Source organism: Eucyclogobius newberryi, unplaced genomic scaffold, assembly GCF_026437365.1.
Source record: "Eucyclogobius newberryi isolate DKJ021-1_F unplaced genomic scaffold, fEucNew1.0.hap1 SCAF_21, whole genome shotgun sequence".
Lineage (NCBI taxonomy): Eukaryota > Metazoa > Chordata > Actinopteri > Gobiiformes > Gobiidae > Eucyclogobius > Eucyclogobius newberryi.
Genome location: NW_027315846.1, coordinates 13,087,725 through 13,114,662, shown reverse-complemented (window position 1 = coordinate 13,114,662; position 26,938 = coordinate 13,087,725). Strand labels below are relative to the sequence as shown.

Below are 26,938 nucleotides of genomic sequence, written 5' to 3'. Positions count from 1 at the left end.
ACCTGACTATATAGCGTTGTAAACACAGACATGATTCTAAATACACTTAAATGCTGTATATTGAAATGTACATAACTGCTTTGCTGCGTATTCTGAAATGCACTTTTGCTCTTAAACATTTTCTACATTTTTAACCAGTAACCAGTACATATACCCAAAATATTTACATGCAGAATCTATTGTAACCACAGTATATTTACAAAACCTTAACAAAAACAAATATTATTATGCTTTTGTTTTGTGAAGTTAAAAACTGGGTAAAGTTCATCAACAACATTTTATAGAAGATATGCAAAACAAGCCTTACTTCATGTGACAAAGGTTTATTGATGAAATATTTTCTTTCAATAAATACCATTATATTGTAACATAGTCTGAATGTGTGAGTTTTTAACAGCAGACAGTAGTAAGTAGTCTTTTTAATCTCTATTAAAGCGAATACATGTTCACACAGATTTACAAATATGATTAATTGATTCTCTACATTTTTATAGTATAATAAGTACCCATTAATGCATCCAATCACAACAAAACCAATATATTTATCAGCTATTATAAATGTTCACTGTATAGAAAAAATAAATAAATATTTGAGCACTTTTATACTGAACAAAATTAATCGTAATATATAAAATAACCAACTTTGCAGCATTTTTCACTTGGGCAAAGGATTTTCAGAAAATCATCCGACCCAGTTCAAACAGCACCTGAAACAAATATAAAGAATTTTAAATACAGTGTATATTTGGTTTGCTAAACATGAATGTTGCGAGGGTAGTTGTACCTCGATGGTGATGAGAATAACTATCATCCACTCCAGTCTTAAACTATGCTTCTCACTCAGGTGGCTCCTCATCAGATCAGTCAACTGGCTGCAGTGCTCCAGCTTCTCATTCACCACCTGCAACAGCAAACAATTGTGAGATAACAAAGGGAATATGCATTTTATTTCATCCTGAGCTAAACAAATACCACCCCATTTTGCAAAAACACTATAGTTAAATCTAAAATGCTCAGAAATAGCTTGGTCACAGAGACAAATATTCACTATACTGTATTTTTAGATTTTCAGAAGCCGTTATTAATGCTGAAACAGTACTTCAAACTGGATATTGAAGTATGCGTTGATGAAAGAAAGGACTATTTCCCCCTGAGCCATAACTCTATTCATTTATTATTAATTCAAATATATGAAACAATATAATTTCCATTAAACTTACATTGACTCTGCGGTTGATGCTGAGAAACTGGCAGGTTTTGTCATAAAGCTTTTCCAAATTTTCTCTGTCCCAGTAGAAGTCAGGAGTCATGAGCAGGTCAGACCTTAAATTTATACAGTGTCTGAAGTACAAAAAAACAAACGAAATTAGATATAATGTTGTCATTTAAGAACTACATGTAAAAATAAGTAACACATCTTTTCAAAACAATACCCAAAGGAGTGCTAAACCCGTGCTATAAATAACATGTTAGGCTAACCAAGCACAACAGTTCCATCGACCCCTGACCAAGGGTTACTGAAAAGATACTTGTCTCAGTGAGTTTGACGAATGGACCCTTAAACACCGAGGATCTTAAGTGGATTGTCTAAATCAAATTTCGATGTCCCTAGTTGAGCTTTCAGTAATAATTGGTAAGAGCAGACTTTCTCTAAAACAGGTTACAAACCAAAATAGTTGGTGCATAATTGAGTTTTTAAGGGCTATTTAAAGATAAATCAATTTACCTGAGTGAGAAAAGCTCTCCTATCTTTTGCATAACTTCTGCAGAGGACAGCTTGACTCTTTTGCCGGACTTTAATGTCTGAAAGAAGGAAAATGTAACTAAATTAGGTCTACTACCATAACTAATGTGTATGGAGAATCCATCTCACATGCATGCCCAGCTCTCACAACATTACTCATGTTCAATTATTCAGCTGTTGCAGCCTCTTAAGAGCTCACTGTACCTCCGGGATTGATTGAATCGAGTCCACAAAGTTGTCCAAAGCCACCTCCCAAATGGCCAGCTTTACTTCAATAGATATACAGAAGAGTACAGAATAAATATACAATTACGGTAAATATTTAGTTTCATGGACATGCCACTGGCTCAGCTCAACTGCAGTCAAATTACTGCAACAAGAATATGATTTAAGTAAAATGCATACATTGTTTCATTCAGAATTGTACCATTTCCCTTCATTATTCCATTTCATTGGGTAGTTACTGCCCTAGTTTATTCATATCAATCTGCAACATCTTATTTCTCTGAACTGTTAAATGGCCCCTTGATTACACAACTTCTTACTAAAGTTGTTAATAATCTCTCAAATTTACTAAAGTTTGATTAAATGTTCACCCAAATAAATTACATTTAAACCATTTTAACCATTCTTTGTATTGAAGGTCGTATCATTACACCATTACTTGCTAAAATGATTGGCTCACAATCTTTAGTGTCAAACTTTTAAGTGCATACCTGACAAGCATAATGCATTTGAAAACGCAAATTTCTCCAAAACGGCTTCTGGTTGCGCCATTTGGTCACTCAAAATAAAATTACCACGCTCCAACTTTGTATTCCCTCTGGAGGAAGAACACATTTTAGAGATCTTTTAGTAGAACTGTAAAGAATGTGACAAAGCTGTTTTTATTAACATACTCTCTGACAGTGTAGTTTATCTCTTCGTTCTCCCAGTGCACTAGTGCCACTTCATAAGGCTGAATCTCATGACGCTCCAATATCCGCAACACTCTTTTAAGCTGCAGAAAGAAAAGACAAACATCAAAAGCATTTTCACAGCACTGGTAAAATTGGATTTCTTAGTTTTTAGTTCTTTGATGTGTAAGTAAACAATGTCTTACTGTTTTATCCTCAACGTTCCAGAAAACCACTGAACCTTCCCTAAAATGGAGGATTTGACAAGTCACTCAAACGATATCCATAAAAACAATAAATGGATTCAAGTATCAAGACACACATTAAATGCCTGCTTGTCTTATGGAGATGTTATTGCTTTGCCTGGAATGTTCCACGGTATGGCATTAAACGTATCTATCCCAGCACAGATCTGTCCTGTAACTTGGTCTGGTGGCATCGCCTGCTTGTCTTCATGGAGGTAGATACGTTTAATGCCATATTGTGGAACATTTTCTATGGGAACAAGCAGAGGATGGTATACAGTAGATTTTACCTGAAGAAAAACATGACAGCGTTGTCCTCAGGTTTAGCAGCCACATCAGTGCTTATCACCAGGACATTGGAGGCATCTGAAATCAAATTAGACAAGTCATAGTAGACTTGTTTCGAGAGCTGTTCACATGCCCTGGAAACAATATTAACATTTTTTTCTTGGAAATAAATATTGTAAACTACTGTATGATTTGTTGATGAATGAATTATTTCCACATTTTCAAAGAGCAATGTGTTGACATAATGTTTTCCTTATATTACTTTTAGGATTGTAAACAGTATTAACATCCAGATGCTAAAACTAGAATCAAAACAAAATCTCAAATAGGACAAAATTGTAAGTTTTCTAAATAGTTCTAGACCTTAAGCTGAACCATGAACTGAAGTCCATAAACTGTCTCGTGTGTTTAAAATGATGTTATTTGTTGCTTTTATTATCATTGTGGAATCACAATCAGGGATTTAACATTTTCATCACAGTCAAAATCAAATGTGACAACACTTATAACTCTTATGAAACTTTTAAAAAGTGTTATTATGTTGTACCTCTTGGTAAATCAATCTCCTGAAAGCCGTTGCCAACCAAGTCATGGCAAAGTGTTGGTAAATGGTACTGGTCGGCTGTTGCAAACGCTATACACTGCATCATCTGAAAAGAGAAACAGATTTAGCATGGCATTAAACGTAAAATATCCTAGTATCAGTCTGCAGTTTACCGAGTCCTCAGTTTGTGAAGGCTGGTTGGCTCTGGACGGTTGCTTGGTCCTTGGTCCTTTGGAAACTCTTTTGGCAGCAACAACAGGTTTTATTGTGGATTTCAGCACTGTCTTTACAAGCTCAGGTGAGTAAAAGCGTCTTTGTTCGATACGGCAGCTACTAGAGGTTTTACTCAAAGCTATGGACGTTAAAGTGCGCTGTATGTGCTTTTGCTGGTGAAATGAGTTAGAGTAAATACTCCTTGATAATGTTTGTAAGTTGGAAAAAGTCCTGTGTTCATAACTGTGAAGCTGGTTAAAACATGAAGAGGCAAACAAATAAAAAGGGGTTGCTCCTGTAGAGTGAAGGGGTCCCAGCTTGTTCCACATCGTCCGAAGCAGCATTTTGACAGGTTCAGATCAGAACAACTGAAACACAGAAAAAAAACAATAATATACTGATTGACTGGCCCTTCTATAATTCATTGTTTCCCATTATTCGTCATTTAGAAAACTAGGAGTCTGAGCCTGGGGACAACAGAGTACAAAAGGTGTAGCAATAAATATATACTTTTTTAGATTATAAAATAAAACAAAATGTAAACAAAACTCTATAGATCAATAAGGCCATTATATTGCACATTATAACCTACATGGTATACAGATTTGACATAAGAAATGTTAACTATAAGACTATAGTATCGCCCTTTGATAAGATTGAACCCTTCGTGACCTATTAGACAAATGGTAACATTGGGACAATTGTGGCAGCTCAGATTGCAGGGATCTTACCTGTAAAAATAACGGCACACGGCGCCACAAAATAGATACGTCTTGCATTAAAACGCTGTCTATATTTTTGCCCTTTGAGTAAAGAAATAAAACGCAAATGAATAAATGTGTGTAGGCATTTGTCGCTACAGCACAAGCTGCATGACAGTTGAAGGAGCGAGGTGTGTTTGCGATTACATCATTTCCGGTTTCGCACAAAAGGCAATAAACCCTGAGTTTAGACTGACAGGACGTAAACGAGATGAATTCTCTTTATTTTTTGTTTTGTTTAATTTTCCTGTCTTTTCCGACGGCTATAATTCATGGTTTGTACATTATTATATTTTGGATGTGAAAGTAAAATGCGGTAGCTTTGCCAAAACTGTGCAACATAACCTTGACATTCGATTCATTATAACACAATCGTGTGAATGCAAATGTTTCAACTTGAGCATTTTAGGTGTCCTTAAATATGTTTTCTCCTTTATATATAATATATAATATATATAATAGATATATAATGTATATATAATATATATAATAGATCCATGATATATATATATATATATATATATATATATATATATATATATATATATATATACAACACACATATGCTTGTAGCGCCCTCTCTGGTGAATCCTGATAGAGCTGATGTTTGGTGTTGCTTGGAGACTTTCCTACAACTGCAACAGTGCAATTTACTACACCTTCAACACAACAGATTATGGATCTACATGAAGAGGTAGATATGCTTAAAACATGCTCTTATCCCACCCAATAAATGGGCAAAGTCATTAATTACATTATTTTTGGCACAAATTCCTGCACTTAGAATTGTTGGTAAAAGTGTGTCTGTTTGGTTTATGGTTATGTTTGTATGAACAGATGGAACCGTGTAATGAGCGCGAGAGGCTGAAGATGAGAATTGCCCTCCTGGAGGCGAGTGTGAAGTCCTGTGAGTTGGACTGTAGATCCAGCAGAGAGACCATCCAGAGGCTCATGTCAGAGATGGACCAAGAGAGAAAGAAGACGGCCAAATCTGCAGCAGCCTTGGACTCACTTAAAGTGGTAATCAAATTACAGTGGGCCTATTTTATTTTATATTATTTTAATTATTAAATTAAGCCAAAGACTGAGAAGTACTCTTTGTATATTGTGGAATTCATTCACCTTGAATAGCTTGCCTGGTTTTCTCTTGAAATCATTGAGGTAATACTGTTACTACGGTAAACAGTGCAACCTATGAAGTTTCTCTGGAAAAATGCGTGTGTGTTGTTTTTTTTACTACAATACTACCTATTTTGTCATCCTGGAGATATTTATATCATTCTCCTAAATCTAAGGGCTTTTCCTCTTTAGGAATATGATGCCCTACTAACTGGAAAGCGAAGCATAGAATCAGAAAAGCAGACCATGTTAGAACAACTGGAGGCTGGTAAAAGAGTGATCGACGCCGCAAGGAAAGAATCCCAGTGTCTGGAGAAACAGGTGCAGGAGGTGGAGAGAAAGCTCAACATCAGCCAATCAGAGACAGAGGCTGCTCAGGGACGACTGCACAGGTTTTTAAATAAAGTTGTTAAAGTTCTGCAGAAGGGCTCAACAAACACACTCCTGTCTACAGAGAATGCAATGGGACTGAACCCGGAGGAAGTCTGCAATAAGGTGTGTCTATTTTTTTTATTTAAGAATATGATCCGACTGCTACTAATATTACAGTACTTATACATGCTAACTAACACGAGTAATCAAATGTATTTCTTGGTGCCGATGCTTTTTGTGAATTAGGCTGATGTAATTACATTATAATTACATGAGGATCCCGTCTTCTTTTTCCATATTTATTGCTATATGGTTTAATTTTTAATTGTTAAACAGAACCAGTGTCTGTCTGGTTATTTCAAATAAACTGTACTTTTTTTTCTAATACTGCTTGTTTTGCCCCTGTCTCCTTCCAACACAAATTTGAATAACTTAAATATCCTCCTTTACTCTCAGGTTTCAGAGATGGAGACTAGGCTGGCCCAAGTGTCTGCGGAGCTCAGTGAGCAGACAGAGCTCCATCACAGCACTCTTCAAAGGGCTGATCTGGCCGAAAACCAAGTTCAAGATATGAGAGAGCGACTGCACAGACTGGAGAGCGAACTATTGACTGTGGACGCGCACAGAGATGGACTACGGCAGGATAAACAACAGGTAAATACATCAATTTAATTTCAAAGCACATAGTCAATTTGTGTTTGTTTTTGAAGTATGAAGAGTTCCTGGAGCAGCTCTCAGAAATCCTAATGGTGGAAACTATTGCTCTGGACGTGGGTTTCGATATGAGACTCAAGATAATACTGTCCAGAGCAGAGCAGCTGATGAGGCAAGAGGGCTCTGCTTTGGTCGAGAGCAAGTCCCTCACCTACAGTCTACAGAGGAAGGTAGTTATGTCTGGATTATTGTCAATATGTGGCAGCTCTGTTTGTTCACTGACCTGTGGGGCTGGGCAATGAGTAAGGAAGTAAGGAAGTGAGTAAAGAAGTATAAAAGTAAGTCATTCATTCTTTCCTATCTCAATTTTCAATTTAATTGTATTAGAATAGAATAGAATTTGTTTTCAGTCTTAATTTCAAAATTCCATATCATTGATAATTAAACTTGACTGAATCTGGATTTGTTTTCTCATTTGATTAAATGGCCATCTCTGTTGATCTGAATGTTAATATATAGGAGCTAAACAAAATCAATGCTCACTTGCGAGGACACTGTTTGTAACGCAACTATCCTTGATCCCTGTAGTTAAAATCTCAGAAGGACCAGTTGGAAAGCAGAAGTTTGCACATCCAGATGATGAGAAAGAAAGTTTTGGAGCTGGAGGAGGAGCGGAGGAGCAGGTCTGCTCTGGCCGTTCAGAGAGAGGATGCCCAGGTCGAGAATAAACGACTGTTGAAGAAAGTGGAGAGACTTCAGTCGGAGCTCCGGGCCACAAGGCTCTCCAGCACCGAGCTCAAGGCCCAGCTGAGCCACACCAACGAGCTGAAGGTACAGGGCACGGGCGTATGGACAGGCTCCCGCACCAGAGGACTTTACACTGCATAGGGACATGTAATTTTGTAGACAGACACCTAAGAAGCAACATTGTTCTTGTGACACTTCACCAACTTTGCCAATGTATGAATTCGGGGCGGCCGATATTATGCCAAAAAGGAGCCAAATCACGTTATTCGATGTTATGACAATTCATGTAAACCTGAGGAAACTAAAGTAATATGCTTCTTCTGAATGTTCACACTTCATTGCAATTGGTTAAATCTTCCTGTCACCCACTCAACGCTTTGCTGAGTTGACCAATATAATTTGTGGGTGGGGAGAAGTCTCTTTGTTTGACAATAGAGCTGCATTCCAGTCAGTTTTACCAAAACAGTATCGTTATGAAGTGAGACTTTCAGTGTCCATACTTATTCTCTTTATAATGATTAATGTACTTTAAGCGTAAGTGAAATAAACTATGATACTTAATAAAAATATGGTGTCTTTTGTGTGTGATGGGTTAAGTTAAAAGTGATGGAGCAGAACCAGACAGTGCAGGAGCAGAAGAAGAAACTGGATCAGCTGGAAGAGAGAAAGGCTTACGTGGAGAAGAAACTGACCTCTGTGACCTCTGACCTGGACGTGAAGGGCAGGAGGACTTTGGAGAACCAGCAGGAGCTCGGCGCCCTGAGACAGAGCCTGAGGCTGATGTCAGAGAAGGAAAGAGAGGTAATGAGGGAGCAAGTATGATAAAAGAAGTCAATATTATTACCGGCAATCTTCAGTCCATTGCTGTTGTTGAAGGCCGCCTCTTAGTCCTGATTCAGTTTTATTTGTTCTGGTTTTGTCTTTTTAATTCCTTAAACTTGCATGTAAAATGATTGTTGTATTGTTTTTGTGTGTCTTAGTTGTGACAGATTTTTAAAACGATTCTATTAAATCATTTCACATTTGTCTCTTCTCTCAAAAGTTGGCAAATTTCCGCACCGATGTTTCCCAGATGCTGGGTTTGGACACCTCTGTTGTGGATGTCTCTAACCATGAAGTTCTCAAACTCCTGGACACTTCTCTTCATCATCATCACCCCCACCACCATCTGTATTCCCATGATGGGGGGCCTTGGCTCTGCCCCACTCACCAGCAGAGGGCGCCCCAAACCCCCAACCGCCCCGGATCTTCCATAGACACATCTACAGCTCGATCCCAAAGCCTGAACGACTCTGGAATTGTATTCAAATAGCATAATACTGTATTTGTAGGACTTGGATTGTTCCTGAATGCATAAAGCAAATAACCAACCCGAGAATTAATAGAAAAATCTACATTTGGAATAGTTTTTAATTTTCTCTGTAGTTAAATTTAACCTGAATTTATGAGAAAAATGACTAGTTTACCAAAGAAATTAAGAAAATGTATCTTAAATGATGGCAACTTCTTTAAATAATTATATTGTCTAATCAAATAAATGCTTTTTGCATTAGAATTAAATAAAATTACTATTGTTTGTGTTCAAATCTGTGACGTCTTGTTTTATTTTTAATTTTTTAGACTGAACTGAAGAAAATACATCCATTTGAGAACAATACTTCTTCAACCCCTTCAACCCTACATCCTACATTACATTTATCCCAAGAAAAAATATTCTGATTTTACTATGTCCCCACAAGACTATTATGGTTGTTTTGTTGGTTGTTTTTTTTATAAGAATAGTAAAAAGAAGTACATTTCTATATTTCTATTTCCCTGAGACTGTTGAATGTATGAATTATGAGTGAAATAATAGGCAGGTGTCAAAATAAGGATTTGGCATTCATTGTTTCTGTTCGCATGTACAGTTACATTATATACTTTTCCATTATATACAGCTTATAATATAATGCCTTACAGTTCAACAGTCATACAAAATATACAATATTCTTTGTATGTTATAATCTCACAGTCATATTTCATGTTAAAAAATAAAATGTACAAACTTCATGAATGACTGGCATTAGACAATTAGTTTCATGGAGGTTTAAAAATGGACACAGACCGTGAAGGAAGTGATTAAAAAGCAACTCGTGTGACTGACTGCATGCCAAAATACAGGTACAAAAATAATTGCAATGTAAAGATATTAAATGTTTCTGTATAAATCTCAGTAACGAGCAAAGTCACAGGCTATTAGCAGATCAAACTTTGGTGCTACTCCATTTGAAGACATACAACATTCAAGACAGTTCTCTGAGGTTAACGGGAGGAGACGGATTGTGTTGTTACTTAGAGCCATCGTATTTGACACAGCAGCAGTTGGATTAGGGTTGCACAATATTGGTATGTCACAAGGAAACGGTGTTGGAACTGCATGCAGGTTACCATAAACATGTATTTGCAGTAATAGAGAAACAAAACAGAAATGGTTCAGTATTTTTTTCTAATTCAAAATAAATATTCAGGCACTATTATGATTTTGCAAGTCAAGTTATCATATTATGAAAGCCACACAACCACAGCCAAGGATTAAATGAATTGGAATGATTAAGCTGCATCAGGGAACACAATACACAAGGTGAAATAGGAAATAATAACCAGAGAAAAAAATATGATTGTCATATTAGAAACATACAGCTTGCCAGTTTTGACATATTGTGCAGCCCTAATTCTAACCAAAGTGTAGGTGGAAAATAGGAAATACTTCCAACATTAAAGGACATTTCAACATGATTTGAGCAGAAAATACTGAAGTATCGGTTCAGTCTATACTGGTGGAGGGCCATTTCTGTAGCTGAGCATTGGGTAAAGTGAATGAACAAAGTTATTGGACTGGATGCAGTACTCTTCCTCCATCGGCAGCATGAAGGCGAACAGAACTAAGAGCAGCAGGACGACCTGGAACGGCAGCGCCACCCACAGGACACGCCGCATGAACGAGCTCCGACCGGAAGTAGATTCAGAGGGGTCAAAAGGGGAGGAAGCGGACCCAGCGTCGAGAGACCTGATCGCAGACAAAATAAATCAAAGATTACATTTAATTACAACTAAAAGATGTATTCAGAAACATTCATGGGATTTCTATTGCATATTTAACTATACAATTGCAGTACAGCTGTATCTATATTTTATAGTTTGATATTAGGCTTTACATCTCATTGTAGTATACTTTACAGGGAAATTTGCCTTTGCGCTGGTCATTCTGATCTTGAACAAGACTGGGGTATATACAGTATATATATTGCTGCATTTACTGTACTTTGAATTGACAGGTTTGTTGTAGTACACTATTATTGCTCACCTAAATCTAAAAAATACTATTATTCATTTAAATCCTTGTTATGTTTTTCAGTTTATGTGAAACTGGCAGCAAGAACTTACATAATGTATTTACTAAAAGCTAACAAAAATGACTACTGTAAGTTTGATCGGGTTACACTGTAATGTACAGAGAACGGGCTAAAACAGTTCAATCCAAATAAGACGGGAGACATGCCTAACATGGTTCAAGGCAAAGTTGGTTTAACCTTGTGAAGTCCATGCTGTCTGACTGATACAGACATGTACGGAGACAGCCACATGACATTTTCCAAAGCAAATTAATACATACGAGCTCGCATTCATCTGCAGAGTTGGGGAAGAAGACACGGGCATGCTGCAAATCCCAGCAGTTTAAACTTCATTACAATACGTTTTATACTAAACATCCTGTTGAAAAGTGCAAAGCATGCTAAGGCAAGAAAAGCACAGCAATTGAAGTAGTTCAGCTCAGTTTCGAAGATAAAATGTTGTTTGTTAAAGTCACCATCACCCTCAGAAAACATTGTCTTAAAGGAGGTTATCAGTCACTAATGCTGTTTTAGATGTGACAAATAATTAGGAATGAATGGATACATGTTGCACTGTGAATGGCGTTACCACCAGAAGTGCCCCATCCCACTGAGAGCCTAGACTCAGAGATGACAGACTGAGGGGAGATGGTGGAGAGTCAGTGAAGAAGCAGCAGAAGAAGAAGAAAATGTCACACACAAAAGAGAAAAGAGCGACAGAGTGAAGCGTTTGCATTGTTCATTGCAGACATTATTCGGCAATTTGAGGAAAAAAAGGGCTGTGTGTGCTCAAAAAGAAGTTAAGTGTAAAGAAGTATAGTGGAATTTCTGTAGTAGAGAGTTTGTATCAGCAATATTAAGCAAGAAGAGGGCTCGCACAATTCATTTTTTTAAACATCTGACCTACTACCACTCAGACAGCAACAGGAAGTGGACAGAGGGACATGGGCCACAGTGGATGAATAAAGAACTGTCGCAACAAATAAACTATATATGAAAACATTCAATAAATATTTTAAAAGAAATATGTAACTTTTCACTTTTTACAGATGTGTATTACGTTTTTGAAATACTTTGAACGAGTTTATTGTTACCAATGGAGATTTTAGCATTTAATACGACTAAAATGAGAAGTTTTGGTGTTTGCAAAAAAATACATTTTGACCAAACTGAATTCTAAGTATGATCTGTGTCATTTCAGATTTATGTAATTTTGTTGTACAACTTGCATGTATAAAAAACGATTCAATAAAAAAACAAAACAAAATACACGTTCTTGGTATGTGTGGGGTAAGTATGAAGCTCAATCTAGTTTTATCATGCTTTATAGGGAAGAGGAAATGGAATCAGTGAGTGGATCTGGGCCAGCTCCCATCAGCCTCTGCTCACACTGTCCACTGTTCCTCTGCTGTCGATGCACTCGCCTCCCTGACCGTCACACAGGGTCTAGACGTGCAGAAGATGATGGAAGTCACTGTCGTGCCCTACTTTGGCACAAGACCTTTTCCCCAAAGCGTCTACAAACTGTTTCATCAGTTTTAAACAGATAAAGTGTCCTCCCAGTGCATCGTGGGTGATTTCCATTATCTTCTGTGTGTGCTAGAAACCAACAGACATGTACCTTAGGTGTGGACCGCTCACAGACGCTCCGGGCTGTGACACCCTACTTTTGCCCCGTTGCTGTTTGCAATGAACAGGGGGGAGGGGTAAAAGAAAGAAAGTAATTTTCAGTCCAGGCAAATTATGAACAAAGCTATCGATGATCCCCAAAATAACACAAAGCAAATGATGATAAAAGATGATAGCTTTGGAATATTAGAAAAATCTTTCAAAGTGTAAAACATACAACTTTGAATATACATTGTGAAAGGTGGTAGCAGTGGCATGCTTGTTTGGACTGATGCTTGATTTAATTTCAATGTCTCATGCTTGCTTCATTATACAATTTGATTAAAAAATTGCCTTATGTAAAGTTAGTTTGTGAAATTTATTTCCAGTCTTTCAGTGAAAAGTTAGCTCAAACCAAATTAGGACTGATAAGAAGGAAAGATTTGCAAGACAGACATTTTGGAAAAAAGAAAGATAGGAAAAGATACAAAATAATTAGCTTTACAAATATTTCAAGGAAAGATCTAGGAGGAAAGGTGCAGAAAAATAAGAATTCGTGAAAGTTGAGAGATAAGAAAGAAAGTAGGAAAGTTAAGCTGGAGACAGAAATGGTTCTCAAACTCACTATCACTCTCGATCTAATCACTACTAACAGAAAGTACAGTTGAAACAGGCACTAAACAAGACATAAATAGAGCTCATAGCCAGGTATAAACCAGGACACAACTCAATAAACCACAACACCTGCACTGGACCATGACTTAATACTAAGATAAATTACTTTAATTCTAAATCTGTACTAAAAATACCATTCTGCTTGACCCTATTGGTACCTGCCCCACAGTTTGAGAAGCACAGGTATAGAGAGATGCAGTAAGAAGGAGAGATTTGGAGATGGAAGAGGGAGATGGATCTGGCCTTCGGAGGGGGGGCATTCAGGGGCACAGGTTAAAATCATCACCAACAGCCAACAACAAGTTGTCGGCCAGTTAAAATGTGCAGTTGTGGGTGTGTTTGTTACCGATCGGCGGCGACTCGGTGTGCTCCGTCCTGAGAGCGGGCTGAGGGATCCAGAGGTGTCCAGGTCGTCCGCGGAAGACCACGAGGAGAGATCCTGACACGAGGGAAGGAGCTTTTACAAGATTTTCTCACAATTCTTGTCCGTCACACTGAGCATGACACAAGCTGAAGGTTAAGGTGAGTGCAGGGAGGGAACAGAACAGCACTGAATAACAACAACGCACAAGGATTATATTATAGCCACCATAAAAAGATAATACAGTGTGACAAACTGCAAAATGTACAATTCAGTGGTGTATCTTCAGACCTCACGACTCACCTGTTGACTGCTTGTGATGTCTAAAATTTTGGCCAGTTCTCTCAGATCGCGGGTCACCTCCTTCAGCAGCAGCTTGAGTCTGTTCCCGATGACATGGACCTTTTCCTTGGCCTCCAGACAGTCACTGCCCTGAGCATTGACCAGCAACTGCAGCGACATGTCCTGGAGGGAGGCAACTTTCAACTGGGAATCCAAGAGCTCCTGACGCATTTGCTACAAAGATAAAACAGAAAAAGGGAATTCATATTAAGTCTATGTGTCAGCAAACACATAATAAAAGGTGCATATTTGAAGAGAGGTTTTAACTCTCATATTTCTTAAGAATATACATAAAACTTTACGTAACTAACTGTTAACGTTACTATCGTCTATTCAATCTTCCTCACCCCACTTCTTTCAATTTAGGTACCCAGATACTAATGAAAACTTTTAATATTATGTAATTGTAGTCATCTAAATCATACATTATCTGATACGGAGTCATTTAAAAGGAACAGTGTAAGATTTTGATTTAAAATTCGCTGTTATCTGTGTCCCCAGAAACCAGGTAAACATGTTCAAATAAAAATTATAATGCATTATTCTGAATTTCAAAAATATTAGACATGAAGGCCAAGTTGTTGCTGTTATAATTTGATTGTTTGATTATCAAGATCCAGTTCAGGCAACACAGATACAGTTGTGATTGTAGTACCTTGTTTAAAACAGAACAAAGAGCACATACTACATTCAGTTCCTTTGAGCCTGAATGAAACACGTATTCTGTTTCCTACCGTCAGTGTCTTGTGATGTTGCTGGAGAGTGTCACTGTCCAGAATAGGGTCGATGGGAACCACCTCGTTCCTTCTTCGGTCAATGTTTTCCAACCAGAGCAGAAGACCATGGCTCATTTCATGGAAGTCCTGCAAAGAAAAGTAAGACTACTTTAGAGACGGGGAAATAGAATAGCCTATGATGAATACGGATGTGTAAGAACCGTACTTGACATTGCATAAGCGCCTCCTGCAGTGATGTTCTCCACTGGTCCAGGGACAAGCCCAGTCTGTCCCAGTGGTTGTTCATATCTTTGAGTTTGATTTGAAGTTCTTTCGACTCCACTGATTCCGACTGCAAAAACTCTGCACTGCACAGGTTTATGGAGAGGACAATGGCCTTTCTCTTGTCGTAAGCCTTCTGCAGCTCCTGTCGGCAAGAAGTAGTGAGTGATACATGTCAAGATAATATTTCTCAAGATTAAGTATACAAAAATGTTGACTACTACAGCATTGTTTTTTGTATATGTGCACTACAATGATTATTTTACTGATATTATTCCTTATACTACAACTATCATCATTACTTCAACTACTTCTACACATTTTATATTCTTAATGATGAATACTAATGTTGTTGCATTGTATTTTCTTCTCAGTCATATTTTATTTATTTTATTTTGTTCATGCATTTTTCTATGTTAGCCCCACTTTATAGAGAACAATACCATCAACAAAAACTCGACTAAGAAAACATTCATCATTACTGGCCCTGCTCCTTTCACAGATTATTCAAATATAGAATAGAATATAATAGATTTGTCAATCAATTTTAGATAAGTGTGATTGTAAAGGACAAATAAGTACACTCACAACATTTTTTTGTGTGACATATTTGCAAGACTTTGTAGCAGTTCTTACTTCCTTTAATGCTTTTCTATCAGCACCGCACACTTTATAATCAATCAATCAATCAATCCATCCATCCATACATCCATCAATCAATCAATCAATCAATCAATCAACCGTTTATTTATAGAGCCTTTTACAAGACTCAAAGTGACCAAAGCGCCACAATAAAATCAAGGCAATACAAAAGCATAAAACTATGTAAAAACAAACTAAAGTGTTAAAAGCCAATCTGAATAAATAAGTTTGGAGCCTCGATTTAAAAAGACTAAAGTCTGTGAGGGTGCACATGTCGGGGGGTCAGCTTGTTCCAGAATAACTGTATCTGTATAAATGGGATTGTAACTCTGGGTGTTACCTTAAGTTTTTTGATGCGCTGCTCGATGGTCTGGATGTCCGTGCTGAGTTCAAGTCTCATCTGCAGCTCCAACTCCTCCTCCGTTTGTCCTAACCAGCTCCAGACATTAGTCAGGTCTGAGATCAGCTGCTGCCACTGCTGCTGCCGCTGCTTCGTCCTCAGCTCTTTACTCAAGTCCTGAGCCTGCAAGAGCTCCCAGCGCTCAATCACGCCTGGAGAGAGGAGGGCCAGTCAGTCGTACCGTCACAATATCATCATCGATACACAGACAATATCAAGTTTACCGGATGTCTGAGACTCGGAGCTGTTGGGATCTGCAAATCCGGACACTGTGTCTTCGTCCTCCTTTAGTTCATATCCCATCCTCTTCACTGTGTCTATGCTGCCTCGACACTCACCCAGAAGTCGCATCTGACAAAAGAAAAACAGCCAAAATGTAAGCTATGCAACAGTTTTTATTTACAGCGATGCACAAAATATGTAAGCCTTTATTAAAAAAAAATCATACAACTGGAGACAACTTACATATCCCATATAATTTCCATCAAGTTCGGCTCCTGTTGGTGTTCGACTGCGGTCTGTCTGATGGAAGCGACTGACGTCCATTGACTGAGAGTCTGAGGCTGCTTCACCTGATGAAAAAATGCAAAGAAAGGAAATTATACCCCAGGGGACACTTTTAGTCCCATTAACACAGAGGTTCACACAATAGAATTAGGTGTGTATTATAGTGGAAACAATCATAAAAATGATTCAAATGTCCAAATCCACTTTCAAGTAGCCTAGCTGTTGTGTCTCTGTGAGAATGGAGCTCAGGAAAAGACAGAGACAGTTGTTGACAGAAAGAAAAAAAAAAGTTACATTTTTGTTACAGTTCAAACAGCATGCACCTCTATACAAAAGTATATTTAAAAGTGGACAGAGGATCAGATTTGAATGATAGATCATTTATCATTCTGTATAAATAATATATTTTTCTACTTTGTAGAGTCTTTGTCTACTGTAAGCAATATGTGATTATATACAACTGTTGTGCTCAATGTTGCAGCAGGAACAGCTGCAGAAATATTGCACCACCAGTTTAGAGGATAAAGTTGCTCAATCCACCTTTAATTACAGTCTTAACATGTTATAAAGAAATGATTACAGAGGTTAGCCACACAGCACAGTAGTCCAAGTCCAAATAATAAAGCTTGTTAGACACGGATAAGGTCAATTCAATTTTATCACAGCCAAACTCAGGGGCCATTTGACAGAAGTAAAATAAAATTGACTCTAGTTTAGAGTAACCTATGTGTTACGAAGAACCCAATCCATAGAAGAACTTAGGACAACTCAGATCCCACAACCCAGTGAAAAGAGATATATATTTTATTGAGACAAGTATAGTGAGTTATTTCAGGCCCAGGAGCCTGTAACATGCTGCGGTCTGCTGCAGTTCATACCAGTGGAGGACCTCAGAGTTTGTTCAGTTAGTTTAACATAGGCTTCAGGGCTCTCTGGGATCACTATGTCTGCAAGAAACATTGTACAATACATTCAACATACTACATCTTTGTATTTACACAGTATAAAATTGTATATAATACATAGAATTTATTCCTCACTTTCAACGTTTGCCAGGCAATAGCAGATTTATACTGGATGACAATAACAGAACTATGCAGAAATGTGTCTTGTGAACTTTTAAACAATATGCACAGATGTAAATACTATAAAAATGGCTCGACAAAATTCTGAAAATAAGATCATATTAGGCTGAGCAAAATAATATGTCTGTTTGCCGTAACCCGACCGACCCGGTACGAAAGTAGCCGACTGAATAAAATTATCAGCATTTTGTTGAAAAAACGTCAAAATCTTTTGTTTTTCAATTATTTTGCAGACTCACCGACCGGTCTTTCCTAAACCGCCGTGTTGAATATTTTTTATCACGCTGGTAAACCTATCTTTCATTCCAAAGGACTGATAACGCACTGCGCAATGCATGTGCATCTTCATATTCAGTCCTCCATATGCTTCTGTAACATAACAGGCTGTTATGTTACAGAAGCATATGGAGGTTCTGAATATGAAGACATAGATAAATTGCCTTTTACAAGTTGGTTTGCCTCTGTCGGCGCCACTCAATTGTCCATAGTACATGTCACGGTCTATCACGGTGTCTTACACAATACATTCTGGGATTGAAACACGCCCAGCAGCGTCATCACAACAAACATGGCGGCGCCCGTGTCCCCCGCATGTTCCCCCCGCTCGCCTTCGCTACCAAAATAAAGGATAACGACATACAAAAAGGTTGATTGAAATATCTTAAAATTGATTTAGTCTCCTGATCGGGTTGATAAAGACGTTTTCCATCATTGACTGTTGAAGCCTGACCCCTGGTGGTCACTCCGAGTCAAAAAATGGCAAAATTTGGATCTTTTTTTTTGCCTTCAAAGTAAAAAAAAATAAGAATTTACCTACCGTCCGACCCACTTGAAAAATGTTGGCTCGGGTTACAGCAAACAGACAATTTATTTGGGGTAGCCTTATCAGTAAGGGTTTCTATAAGATGAACTTTTTACATTTATTCTTTTCCATTCATATTTTTGAGAAGATTGTGCTTTGTTTCTCATTCCATTCTCTTCCAAACACCACTGACCTGACAAGGCAGAAGCAGCTCTCTGTATGAACTCTCCCTCCTCGCTCTGCTGCTCCCTCAGGGCCCGGCTGGCGCTCTCCAGGCCCCGGCTCAAGTCGTAGTCGTGGTCCCACTCCAGAGGTATGGAGTCCACGCTGGCAGGAGTGTCCCGACCCGACCGCTCTGTTCTCAGCTGGGCCGCCACGGACCGCCCCGAGGAAGGCAGGGGGGACAGGAACCCGTCTCCCAAGCGCTCACTCCACGGGACACTGGACAGTTCGCCCTGCTCGTCCAGCTCCAGCTCCCGGTCTGAGAAGGACACTTCGGTATCGTCGTCTGCAAGCTACAGGAGAAACGAAGATCGTGTTTTAACATTTAAAGAGATCCCATTATAACTAGTTGTTTTTTTAAGTTTTTGAAGGTAAAGAAACAAGAACAAAAAAAACAGCAATAACTCTAACCCTATCACTAGACTTAGAATATATATACATTTAATTTAGTGAGGGTTTTTTATTTGTATAATTTTTGCTTGGATGCACTTACAGGCAGGCGTATGAGCTTCTTGTAGTATCTCTCGACTCGTCCAAACACCTCCTGACAGTAGCGCTGCAGCTCCTCCAGCTCCTCCTCGATCACTGCAGCGTCCAGGGGCTCACTCTTCTCGATCAGTCCCTCCCCCTGGTGGATAATCTGCTCGATTTTAGCCGTGGTCAGAGAGATCTCCTGCTGGAAGGACTGGAAGAGGGACAAAGTTGGATTCAATACATGCTAAATCAAAATTGAATAATACATTAAGATAAGATGAGATAAGATAAGAGCCTATATTTAGCCCACGATGGGGAAATTTTTGTGTTGCAATGCAAATAGATACAGTAGGAGAACAGATAACTTATAACTTACTCTTGATAGCAAAACAAAATGTGTACCACACAAAATCACTTTGAGGGCAGTAAGCACAACCAGAATTAGTGCATATATAAATAAACAAAACACCTATAGACAGAACCTCTCATATTCTTAATAAGGAATAGAGGGGGGAAATAAAAAAAATACATACAATAAGATAACATAAGACTGATAATAATAATAATAATAATAATAATAATAATAATAATAATAATAATAATAATAATAATAATAGTGGCAAAGTAAACACTCTTATTTACAGCAGTCAAATTCAGTTCGACGTTACTCTTATTTCATCTACAACAGCCAGTCAATTATGTAGTCTTAAAAACATGTATTTGTGGTCAATCTGAATGGCAGTGTGAACTAACCCTGAGTTGTTTGATCTTGGCCTGAATGTCGCACTCAGAGAAATGTTCGATGTTGGTGAGCTGCAGGTCCATCTCCGTCAGCCAAACCAGGGTCGCGTCTCTCGCTGTCTCAAACTCCTCTCTCTGATTTATAAAGTGCTGTGAATGCAAAACACGATCATTTGAGCCAAGGAGCAGAAGCCTTGAACCAGAGGAGTAGATTTTTGTACCAAAATGCTAAACTTGCCTTGAGTCTACGGAGGATGGATGCTACCCTCTTCTGCAGGTTGTCCCATCTCTGGTTGGCGTCGTTGGCCATTTCCTTCAGTCTGCAACAGGAGTCGGTGCGGTTCTCTCGGGCCAGACGCCGGTACTGCTTATTTATCAGCTCCAGTTGGGTTAAGCTTTCATGAACCTGCCTCTGAAAAGTCTAAGCAAACACAAACACAACATTTAAAACTAATCTGGGTCAGTTTAAGGGACAAATACATGTATTGGTCTTTAATATTCTTGCCTCAAATTTCTTGAGCTCCTCTTTGGCCACAGTGTACAGGACGTTGGAGGAGTTTGGAAGAGCAGCGGTTTTCTCAGAAGCCGCCAGCCAGTCGTCATATCGGGAGTGATCTTCCAGGAATTTCTGCCACAATTTCCAAGTCTCCTCGATCCTACAGAGAAATATCAGAGTTATGGAACAATAGACGTGCATAGTAAATGGCATACAATGGTTCTATTATTCAACAAGCTTGTATAAGGATTTTCCATTGGATGATGAAAAACAGAACAATTTGTATCAATATGTATCAATTCTTTAAACTTTTGACAGGCAAGTCTAAAGTATAAAGTAGGGCTGTGTACAATGTCTACTTACCTTTGCTAGTTTAAAAATGTTTTTGTATTGATTTTTTCTAAAAGCCTCCTATGGACAGAATTTAGCTACAAATGGCATTACGTAAATGAAAACAAAACAATAACGAAATGGTTCTCTGATTATTAATACATGTACATATATGTATATGTTTTCTCTAAAGGTAGTATATGTAAATTAAAGTACAAATTTAAAATGTTTGAAATGATCACTATTATTCATTATTTCTTTATTTGATCAAACTGCCCAAATTAAAACATTTGGAATTCAGGTTGTTGTTACTTGAGGCGTCTCTCCATGGACAGGGCGCAGATGCTCCTCCAGCGCCGGTCCAGGCTGCGTGTGGCCTGTTGGATGGAGTCGCACTCGGCATCTGTGGCACAGGCGTCACAGTCGTGGAGCAGCACCTCACACAGGTTCAGGACAGAGGCCACTCCTGTGCTGTGCTTCTCGATGTCACGCTGCAGCTCCTACAGAGGGCAAAGGGAAAGACGTGATGATGGAGAGGAACGTCAGCAAGCATTTAAAGTATGTCGATTATTTTCTAGAATGCAATCAATACTTTTGTTCTAAAATAGTAAGATTATACATTCATCCGTGGTTTGAACTAATTTTGGACACCATAGCCTTGGTAATTAAAATAATGCAATATTAATCGTCACCAGAAAAACTGTTTTAAGGCCATTGTTAAATTAAAATAAAGTATTACATTTGGAAAACAGGTCAAAGTAAACAGTGTGTATGCATATAAAACACGTGTACCATTTAAATAAGGTTAAATTACTGTTAAGTATTGGTAGGACATGCTAATGCAGTTTGAGTTTTAAAAGGGTCAGGAAAAGGCCTGTGACAGTGTATTTTTAACATGTAGATGTAGGGCACCACCTCATGACATCAGCTGATAGAACAATTCATTTTAAAAGTATGAGATGAACTGAGACAATTGAAGTGAAATAAAGACACACATAATCATAATCATAATCATAATACCTGTTGAAGATCAAGTTTTGTCTGTATTTCCTGATAACCACAGGAGTCGTATGTGATTGGTTTGGAGAGCTCTGTTTCGATATGAGCCAACCAGGACCGAAGACTGCTCATGTTTTTGTCCAACTGCTGCACAGCCACGAGAGTCTCCCTCAGCTTCTTCCCTCTGCAACATAAACCACAAGTTAGTCTCAAAACTTGAGATTTTGTTGTTTTTGCAAATCTATAAACAGTGTGTCTTTCTTGCCTTGCTCCAATAAGATCCAGGAGGTGTTGCCATCGATCACTAACTTTGCTCAGTTTCTGTTCAATCTCTGCGGCTTTGCTTTGGTGACTGGCTCGGGCTAAACGCTCTCCCAGCACATGCAGGTGTGATTTGTTTTGATTAACCAACGTTATTTCCTCTTGATAGTCCTGGGATGAGATGAATGCAGTAAAGTATGCATATTGAATAAAACAACACAACAAACCAACCTACTATTGCTAAAATAATGAATACTGCAGCCTATCATTGGTTAGCGCAGAAATACAAATATCCTATGTACTCCAACGGTCACAACCAACACAAAACAATAAGAAAATAGAAGATTACCTTGCGTAGTTTATCAATCATTTCCTCGATGCTGATGTCTCCGTTCTGGGACACCTTGCTCTCCATGTTGGTCAGCCACTCACACAGCTCCTTGTATTTCTCATTGAACACGGTCCATTCATTCAGCTTTTCACACACCTGTTGTCTGCGCAGAGACAGCTGAAGAAAGAGTATAACACCATGACTAAATGTATATCCGTGCCGAGCGTTTACATCAATGCTTTAACAGAAGACAGCGCATTTGCATCTACAGTCAGTTTCCTGTGTGCATAGAGCTTGCAGCAAACAGGATGTAATGTGGGTTTCATATGCTCTACTCCATTGGCATTTCCTATTGAAGTAAGCTGCCACTTTCAGTTAAATATTGACAATGGAACAACCTATTTGATCAAGTATTGATTATTATTACTACCATTATTTCTTTTAGATAACGCAATCAGTTAAGCAATGGGGCAGAATTCATTGGCATAAAATTACACAAATTGAGGGTATTTTTTGTAGAACAGCACCATCTTCAGGACATTGTTCACCATATTTTTTTTTATTTTTTACCTCTTGTCATAAACAATAAAACTAAGCTATGGATGGAATATTTCACTATAATTATTTGTGATTTTACCTGGTGACACATTTCGTCCCATTGTCGATGCAGCAGCTCGATCCTCTCCTGGAGAACAGAGAGGTCCTCTGCGCTGATGTAGCAGGACAGAGACTCCCTCAGGACAGCCAGGTGGGCTAAATCCCCGGTCCAGCCATCAAAGGTGTTCTCTAAGTCCTGTATAAGAAAGTCAGAGCAACACTCACAGGCGTATAAGGGAACTTTAACTACTAATAGGCTACTACGACAAAAAATGCTACTTATCTTCTACTAAAGTCATGGGCTGTTATAAATGTAAAACAAAACCAAAGCACAATATGTATGAAAAAAAAGCTTACTTTGCAGCGCATTTGTTCGGCCTGTAGATCTTCATGATGATCAGGAAGAGGTTGTAAGAGCTGACGTTTGAAAGCTCTTAGTTTCTCCAGAGATGAACAAATACCTTTCTCACATCTGTCCCAGTCCTGAATATGACAACATTTAAACGTAAAAATCAAGCGATAATCCCAAAGCCAATTTTCAAACTAAACATTTGTAATAGTAACAGTGTAATATTGAGATACAGGGTAATTACTCGTGGGACAAAACTCAGCTGTAATTCTATGTATTTCATCCAAACACAGAAGGAAAACTGCAAATTACCTGTAAACATAGTTTTCTTGATAATAATATGGAAACAGGGCTACAAAATGCAATTATCTCTGACTATAACACTTTCCACTATTTCCATCACTGTGATCAATAAAACTCATGATTGCAGACCTTGAGCAGTATGACCAGCTCTTTCTTCTGCTCCTCCAGACACACTTTAGCTTGTTTCCATCCCTCCTGTATCTCTGTGAGCTCCGTCTGAAGAGCCACCTCCGCTCGGCCGTCAGCGGAGAGCAGCAGCTGTCGACCCGCCTCCACAGTCAGGATGTAACTGCCCTGCTGCCGCTGGAGCACCTTCTCCTTAAGCTGAAGTACAAAACAATCAATCAATATGACTAATGGATGTATGAATAACTTACTATGGAAAGCAATAAATTAGGACAGCATTTGGTGGACGATACCGGGGATTTTGACGCAGCATTGTAGTGCAAAATACGTTTACACTGTTACTAATCCATTACGTTTTACCTGTACGGCATCCAGCATGGATCGGGCTTGTTGCAGGGGGATGGTCGCCCCAGACTGAAGGGCCTCTGTGGGATGGGACACTTCCACGAGCCACTTGCGTAACTTCTCCACCATTTCTCTGTAGCGCTGCCACTGTCGGATCAGGCCATCGATGATCCCTCTCCTCTGCTGGGCCCGACGTACCACGCCCTGCCACTGGTTACTCAGCAGGGCCAGCTTCATGTTGAACTCATCTCTGTGCAATATAAATACAGTATAATGGTGCATTTTCTGTGCTTTCAACTTATCAATACTTATAGACCTTATGGACCTTATAGAGTGTAAAGCTAGTGGGAAAAAGTGTTACCTGTCATCCACTTGGCCTTGTTCCAACATTCTCTGTCCATCACTAATTATCGAGTGAAGAATCTGCTGGCGGCTGAACATCTCAGCTTGGAATAACTAAAAGTTAACAACAACTTTGCATTAACAAAACATTTTTACACAGCTATAATTACGGTTTGTGTCAGGGGCTTGAACCTCGTGGGCCTTTTGTTGCTCAATCAGGCTTAGAAAGTTTCCTGAAATCTCCACTGCAAGATTCTCTTCAGTTTGAACCAAAAACTCCATCCAAGTTTCGCACTTCTCCAGGAAGGTCTGCTGTTGTAACAGGAAGGACTGGAGTTTGCTGCAAAGAAACAGACTATTCAGTAAAGTCTAATGGCAATCACATTTAGATAATAAAAATACAATTAATCACAAAGTACTCAGCAAATTAAAATGGTATAATACTTAAGCAGTGAGGTTCTGTAACATCTACATTATACTGTACATATCATAAATGAAATCTGGGCTAATCTGTGCTTGCATTGAGGATGGAATTATGTATTTGTTTATTGTTCATAATCGCAATTAACATTTTAGGACAATTACCATTTAATATTTTTTTGCAAAATCAAAAAGAAGTAAAATAAAGTTAAGTACTATTATGCAGGTTGGTATTTCTAGCCAGGACCGTTACCTGAATCTCTCTGTGGTCTGGGCTGAGGCGGTTGTCCATCTCCTGTTGAGGTTCTGCATGCGTTTGATTTCAGAATCGTTGAGAGGAAGTCTGTATCCAAGTTCATTCAGACGCTCCAATTCAGGGGCCATACAGCTGAACTTAAGCAGCAGTTTCTGCAAAATGTAGAAGAAAAGTTTGAAAACAAAACAATACATATACAATTTATTTATTCATGTTGAATTGTTGGGCACCTTGAGCTCGTCCATGCGCTCCTGGATGTCACCTAGATCAGTGGAGCTATTTGGGTCCTGGGTCCTCAGGACAATCTCAGCCTCAGTGATCCAGTTTCCAAGTGAGTCCAGCTGGTTATTGAACGTCTCGTAATCATGGACACCCGTCTAGTGCATAAGATGGCAGAAAAATGGCTCAAAAACATATCAATTCTACGGTCACCTGAAGGTAGTATAATTAATTTAGGTGTAAATTAATAAATATGGCCATGGTATGGTTAAGGGTCATTCTATGAACCTGAAATTATGAAACAATTGTGACATAAATAGCCAGAGAAAAAGCTCTTTACATTTCCTTTTTGGAGTACAAATTTAATTGAAATGATATATTTTTGCTTGATGATTATTTCTTTTTTTCCGTTTTTACTGTTATATTGTGACCTGTATGATCACGGTTATTAAACAGACAAATAATCTTGACATCGCCACCCCAAACATACCTGCAGTGAGTTGAGCAGTCGGGTCATAGCCTGCTCCACGGCGGTGAGTCTTTGGCACAGAGACAGGTGATCTGACTGAATGGCTGATGCTGCTGATACATCCACTTGTTGTTTTAGCTGCTCCCCGAGTTCATGAAGAACCTGAAGAGAGGCCTGCACAGGAGCTTGAATCCGCAGCACCTCCTAAAAAAACAAAGACACAAAACAAAATACTGCCTTGTCTAACACTTACAAACCCTCAACATATTGCAATTGAATATTAGTTTACTCACAGTGCACTGATGGATCCAGTTGGACACTTCCTCGTCAGCAATGTCTTTACTGTTTGCCGTCTTGAGAAGCAGGTCCGCTTTCTCCTCCTGAAGTTGAGCACTGCTGCAGCTCTGGTCATACAGCGCTTTGTAACGCTGCCACAGTTGGAGAAGGCCTTTGCTGGACTTTAGACGCTCAGCAATCTCCTCCAGTAACCCAGTCCATCTGAGTACAAGCATTGCAACTATATTACTGAACAGCCTTCATTGCACACAAAGACGAAAATAATGGTATCAGTTTTGTTTTACCTTGCATTGACGTCTTTGAAGGCGTTGTTAAGGGAGTCGGAGACAGAAGGGTGACACTCCTTCAGCAGTTGATGGGTGATGGCACCAAACTTCCTCAAGCTGCTCTCTTGCTTCTCCAGCTCTTCTTGTAAATCCTTGAGAAAAGACACGAGGAATTTTGTATTTGAGACAACTAAAATATAGTGTATACGCTAAGATTAAACAACGATCTTAACAAGATTAGCTGTTATTAAGAGGACATTTTTGTTTTTATAATGAACTTACCTGTAGATTTTGCACCTGCAGCTGAACAGCCTCCAGTGACCCAGTGAGGAGGCGAAACCGTGACACAGAGTACCTTCCCTCCATCAGATAACCATTGATCTCCTCTGAGGCTTTTTTATATAAAGTCCACTGATCCAAAACTGACTTTAGACTGATTTTCAACTGCCCAATCTGGAATACACAGATTAACAGGTGAGTAAAATGTTTCAGCAAAACCCACTGAGAGTCATATAGAGTTCTGATCTTACCAGGTGGTCGAGGTTGGCCCAGGTGTGATTGACACCTTGCAGTGTCTCCATGACGATAGCACAGGCCTCGTCTGTTTTATTCTGGACCAGAGCACAGCCCTGTTCCTCCACTCGCTCCAACTCTTTCTCTTTCTCCTTCACGGTGTCCTCCATTTCCTGCAAATACAATATGTGTGACTAATATGCTAAAA

The 26,938-nt window shown here is 38.8% G+C and overlaps 3 protein-coding genes across 3 annotated transcripts in view; 1 reads left to right on the top strand and 2 right to left on the bottom strand.

Moving 5' to 3' along the window:
• Positions 1-303: 303 nt before the first annotated feature.
• rmnd1 (required for meiotic nuclear division 1 homolog) lies at positions 304-4,817 on the bottom strand. Its single transcript, XM_072457103.1, has 12 exons — positions 4,662-4,817; positions 3,891-4,298; positions 3,721-3,823; positions 3,176-3,251; positions 2,847-2,886; positions 2,644-2,744; positions 2,461-2,567; positions 1,949-2,013; positions 1,727-1,803; positions 1,221-1,341; positions 785-901; positions 304-707 (listed from the first exon to the last, which is right to left on the bottom strand). Exons 2-12 carry the CDS (start codon positions 4,272-4,274, stop codon positions 675-677), a joined length of 1,224 nt encoding a protein of 407 aa, XP_072313204.1. The 5' UTR covers positions 4,275-4,298; positions 4,662-4,817; the 3' UTR covers positions 304-674.
• Positions 4,818-5,276: 459 nt separating this feature from the next.
• Positions 5,277-8,895, top strand: ccdc170 (coiled-coil domain containing 170). Its single transcript, XM_072457780.1, has 8 exons — positions 5,277-5,385; positions 5,529-5,711; positions 6,003-6,305; positions 6,639-6,836; positions 6,893-7,066; positions 7,425-7,667; positions 8,181-8,384; positions 8,626-8,895. The coding sequence occupies exons 1-8, from the start codon at positions 5,368-5,370 to the stop codon at positions 8,893-8,895; spliced, it is 1,593 nt and encodes a 530-aa protein (XP_072313881.1). The 5' UTR covers positions 5,277-5,367.
• A 550-nt stretch (positions 8,896-9,445) lies between these two features.
• Positions 9,446-26,938, bottom strand: part of syne1b (spectrin repeat containing, nuclear envelope 1b) — a 70,793-nt gene continuing 53,300 nt past the window's right edge. Inside the window, exons 115-146 of the mRNA XM_072457329.1 lie at positions 26,748-26,903; positions 26,500-26,670; positions 26,236-26,369; positions 25,948-26,152; positions 25,676-25,858; positions 25,197-25,343; positions 24,964-25,118; positions 24,483-24,630; positions 24,310-24,404; positions 23,964-24,198; positions 23,607-23,801; positions 23,183-23,308; positions 22,866-23,021; positions 22,247-22,405; positions 21,902-22,068; positions 21,658-21,820; positions 20,950-21,137; positions 20,317-20,467; positions 20,050-20,232; positions 19,824-19,961; positions 19,090-19,281; positions 18,568-18,889; positions 17,366-17,434; positions 16,446-16,552; positions 16,205-16,331; positions 15,921-16,132; positions 14,883-15,083; positions 14,675-14,803; positions 13,902-14,114; positions 13,584-13,676; positions 12,576-12,634; positions 9,446-10,629 (exon numbers count right to left, since the gene is read on the bottom strand). Of these exons, the coding sequence (XP_072313430.1) occupies positions 10,392-10,629; positions 12,576-12,634; positions 13,584-13,676; positions 13,902-14,114; positions 14,675-14,803; positions 14,883-15,083; positions 15,921-16,132; positions 16,205-16,331; positions 16,446-16,552; positions 17,366-17,434; positions 18,568-18,889; positions 19,090-19,281; positions 19,824-19,961; positions 20,050-20,232; positions 20,317-20,467; positions 20,950-21,137; positions 21,658-21,820; positions 21,902-22,068; positions 22,247-22,405; positions 22,866-23,021; positions 23,183-23,308; positions 23,607-23,801; positions 23,964-24,198; positions 24,310-24,404; positions 24,483-24,630; positions 24,964-25,118; positions 25,197-25,343; positions 25,676-25,858; positions 25,948-26,152; positions 26,236-26,369; positions 26,500-26,670; positions 26,748-26,903 (5,217 nt within the window). The 3' untranslated portion in view covers positions 9,446-10,391. The remainder of the gene's footprint in view (positions 10,630-12,575; positions 12,635-13,583; positions 13,677-13,901; positions 14,115-14,674; positions 14,804-14,882; positions 15,084-15,920; positions 16,133-16,204; positions 16,332-16,445; positions 16,553-17,365; positions 17,435-18,567; positions 18,890-19,089; positions 19,282-19,823; positions 19,962-20,049; positions 20,233-20,316; positions 20,468-20,949; positions 21,138-21,657; positions 21,821-21,901; positions 22,069-22,246; positions 22,406-22,865; positions 23,022-23,182; positions 23,309-23,606; positions 23,802-23,963; positions 24,199-24,309; positions 24,405-24,482; positions 24,631-24,963; positions 25,119-25,196; positions 25,344-25,675; positions 25,859-25,947; positions 26,153-26,235; positions 26,370-26,499; positions 26,671-26,747; positions 26,904-26,938) is intronic.

Coding starts and splice junctions, on each gene's coding strand:
- rmnd1 (XM_072457103.1), bottom strand. CDS start 4,274: ATGCTGCTTCGGACGATGTGGAACAAGCTGGGACCCCTTCACTCTACA. Junction 2,014..2,460: donor AAATGCATTATGCTTGTCAG/GTATGCACTTAA, acceptor TATCTATTGAAG/TAAAGCTGGCCATTTGGGAG. Junction 1,342..1,726: donor GGAGAGCTTTTCTCACTCAG/GTAAATTGATTT, acceptor TTTGTACTTCAG/ACACTGTATAAATTTAAGGT.
- ccdc170 (XM_072457780.1), top strand. Junction 6,306..6,638: donor CGGAGGAAGTCTGCAATAAG/GTGTGTCTATTT, acceptor CTTTACTCTCAG/GTTTCAGAGATGGAGACTAG. Junction 8,385..8,625: donor TGTCAGAGAAGGAAAGAGAG/GTAATGAGGGAG, acceptor TTCTCTCAAAAG/TTGGCAAATTTCCGCACCGA.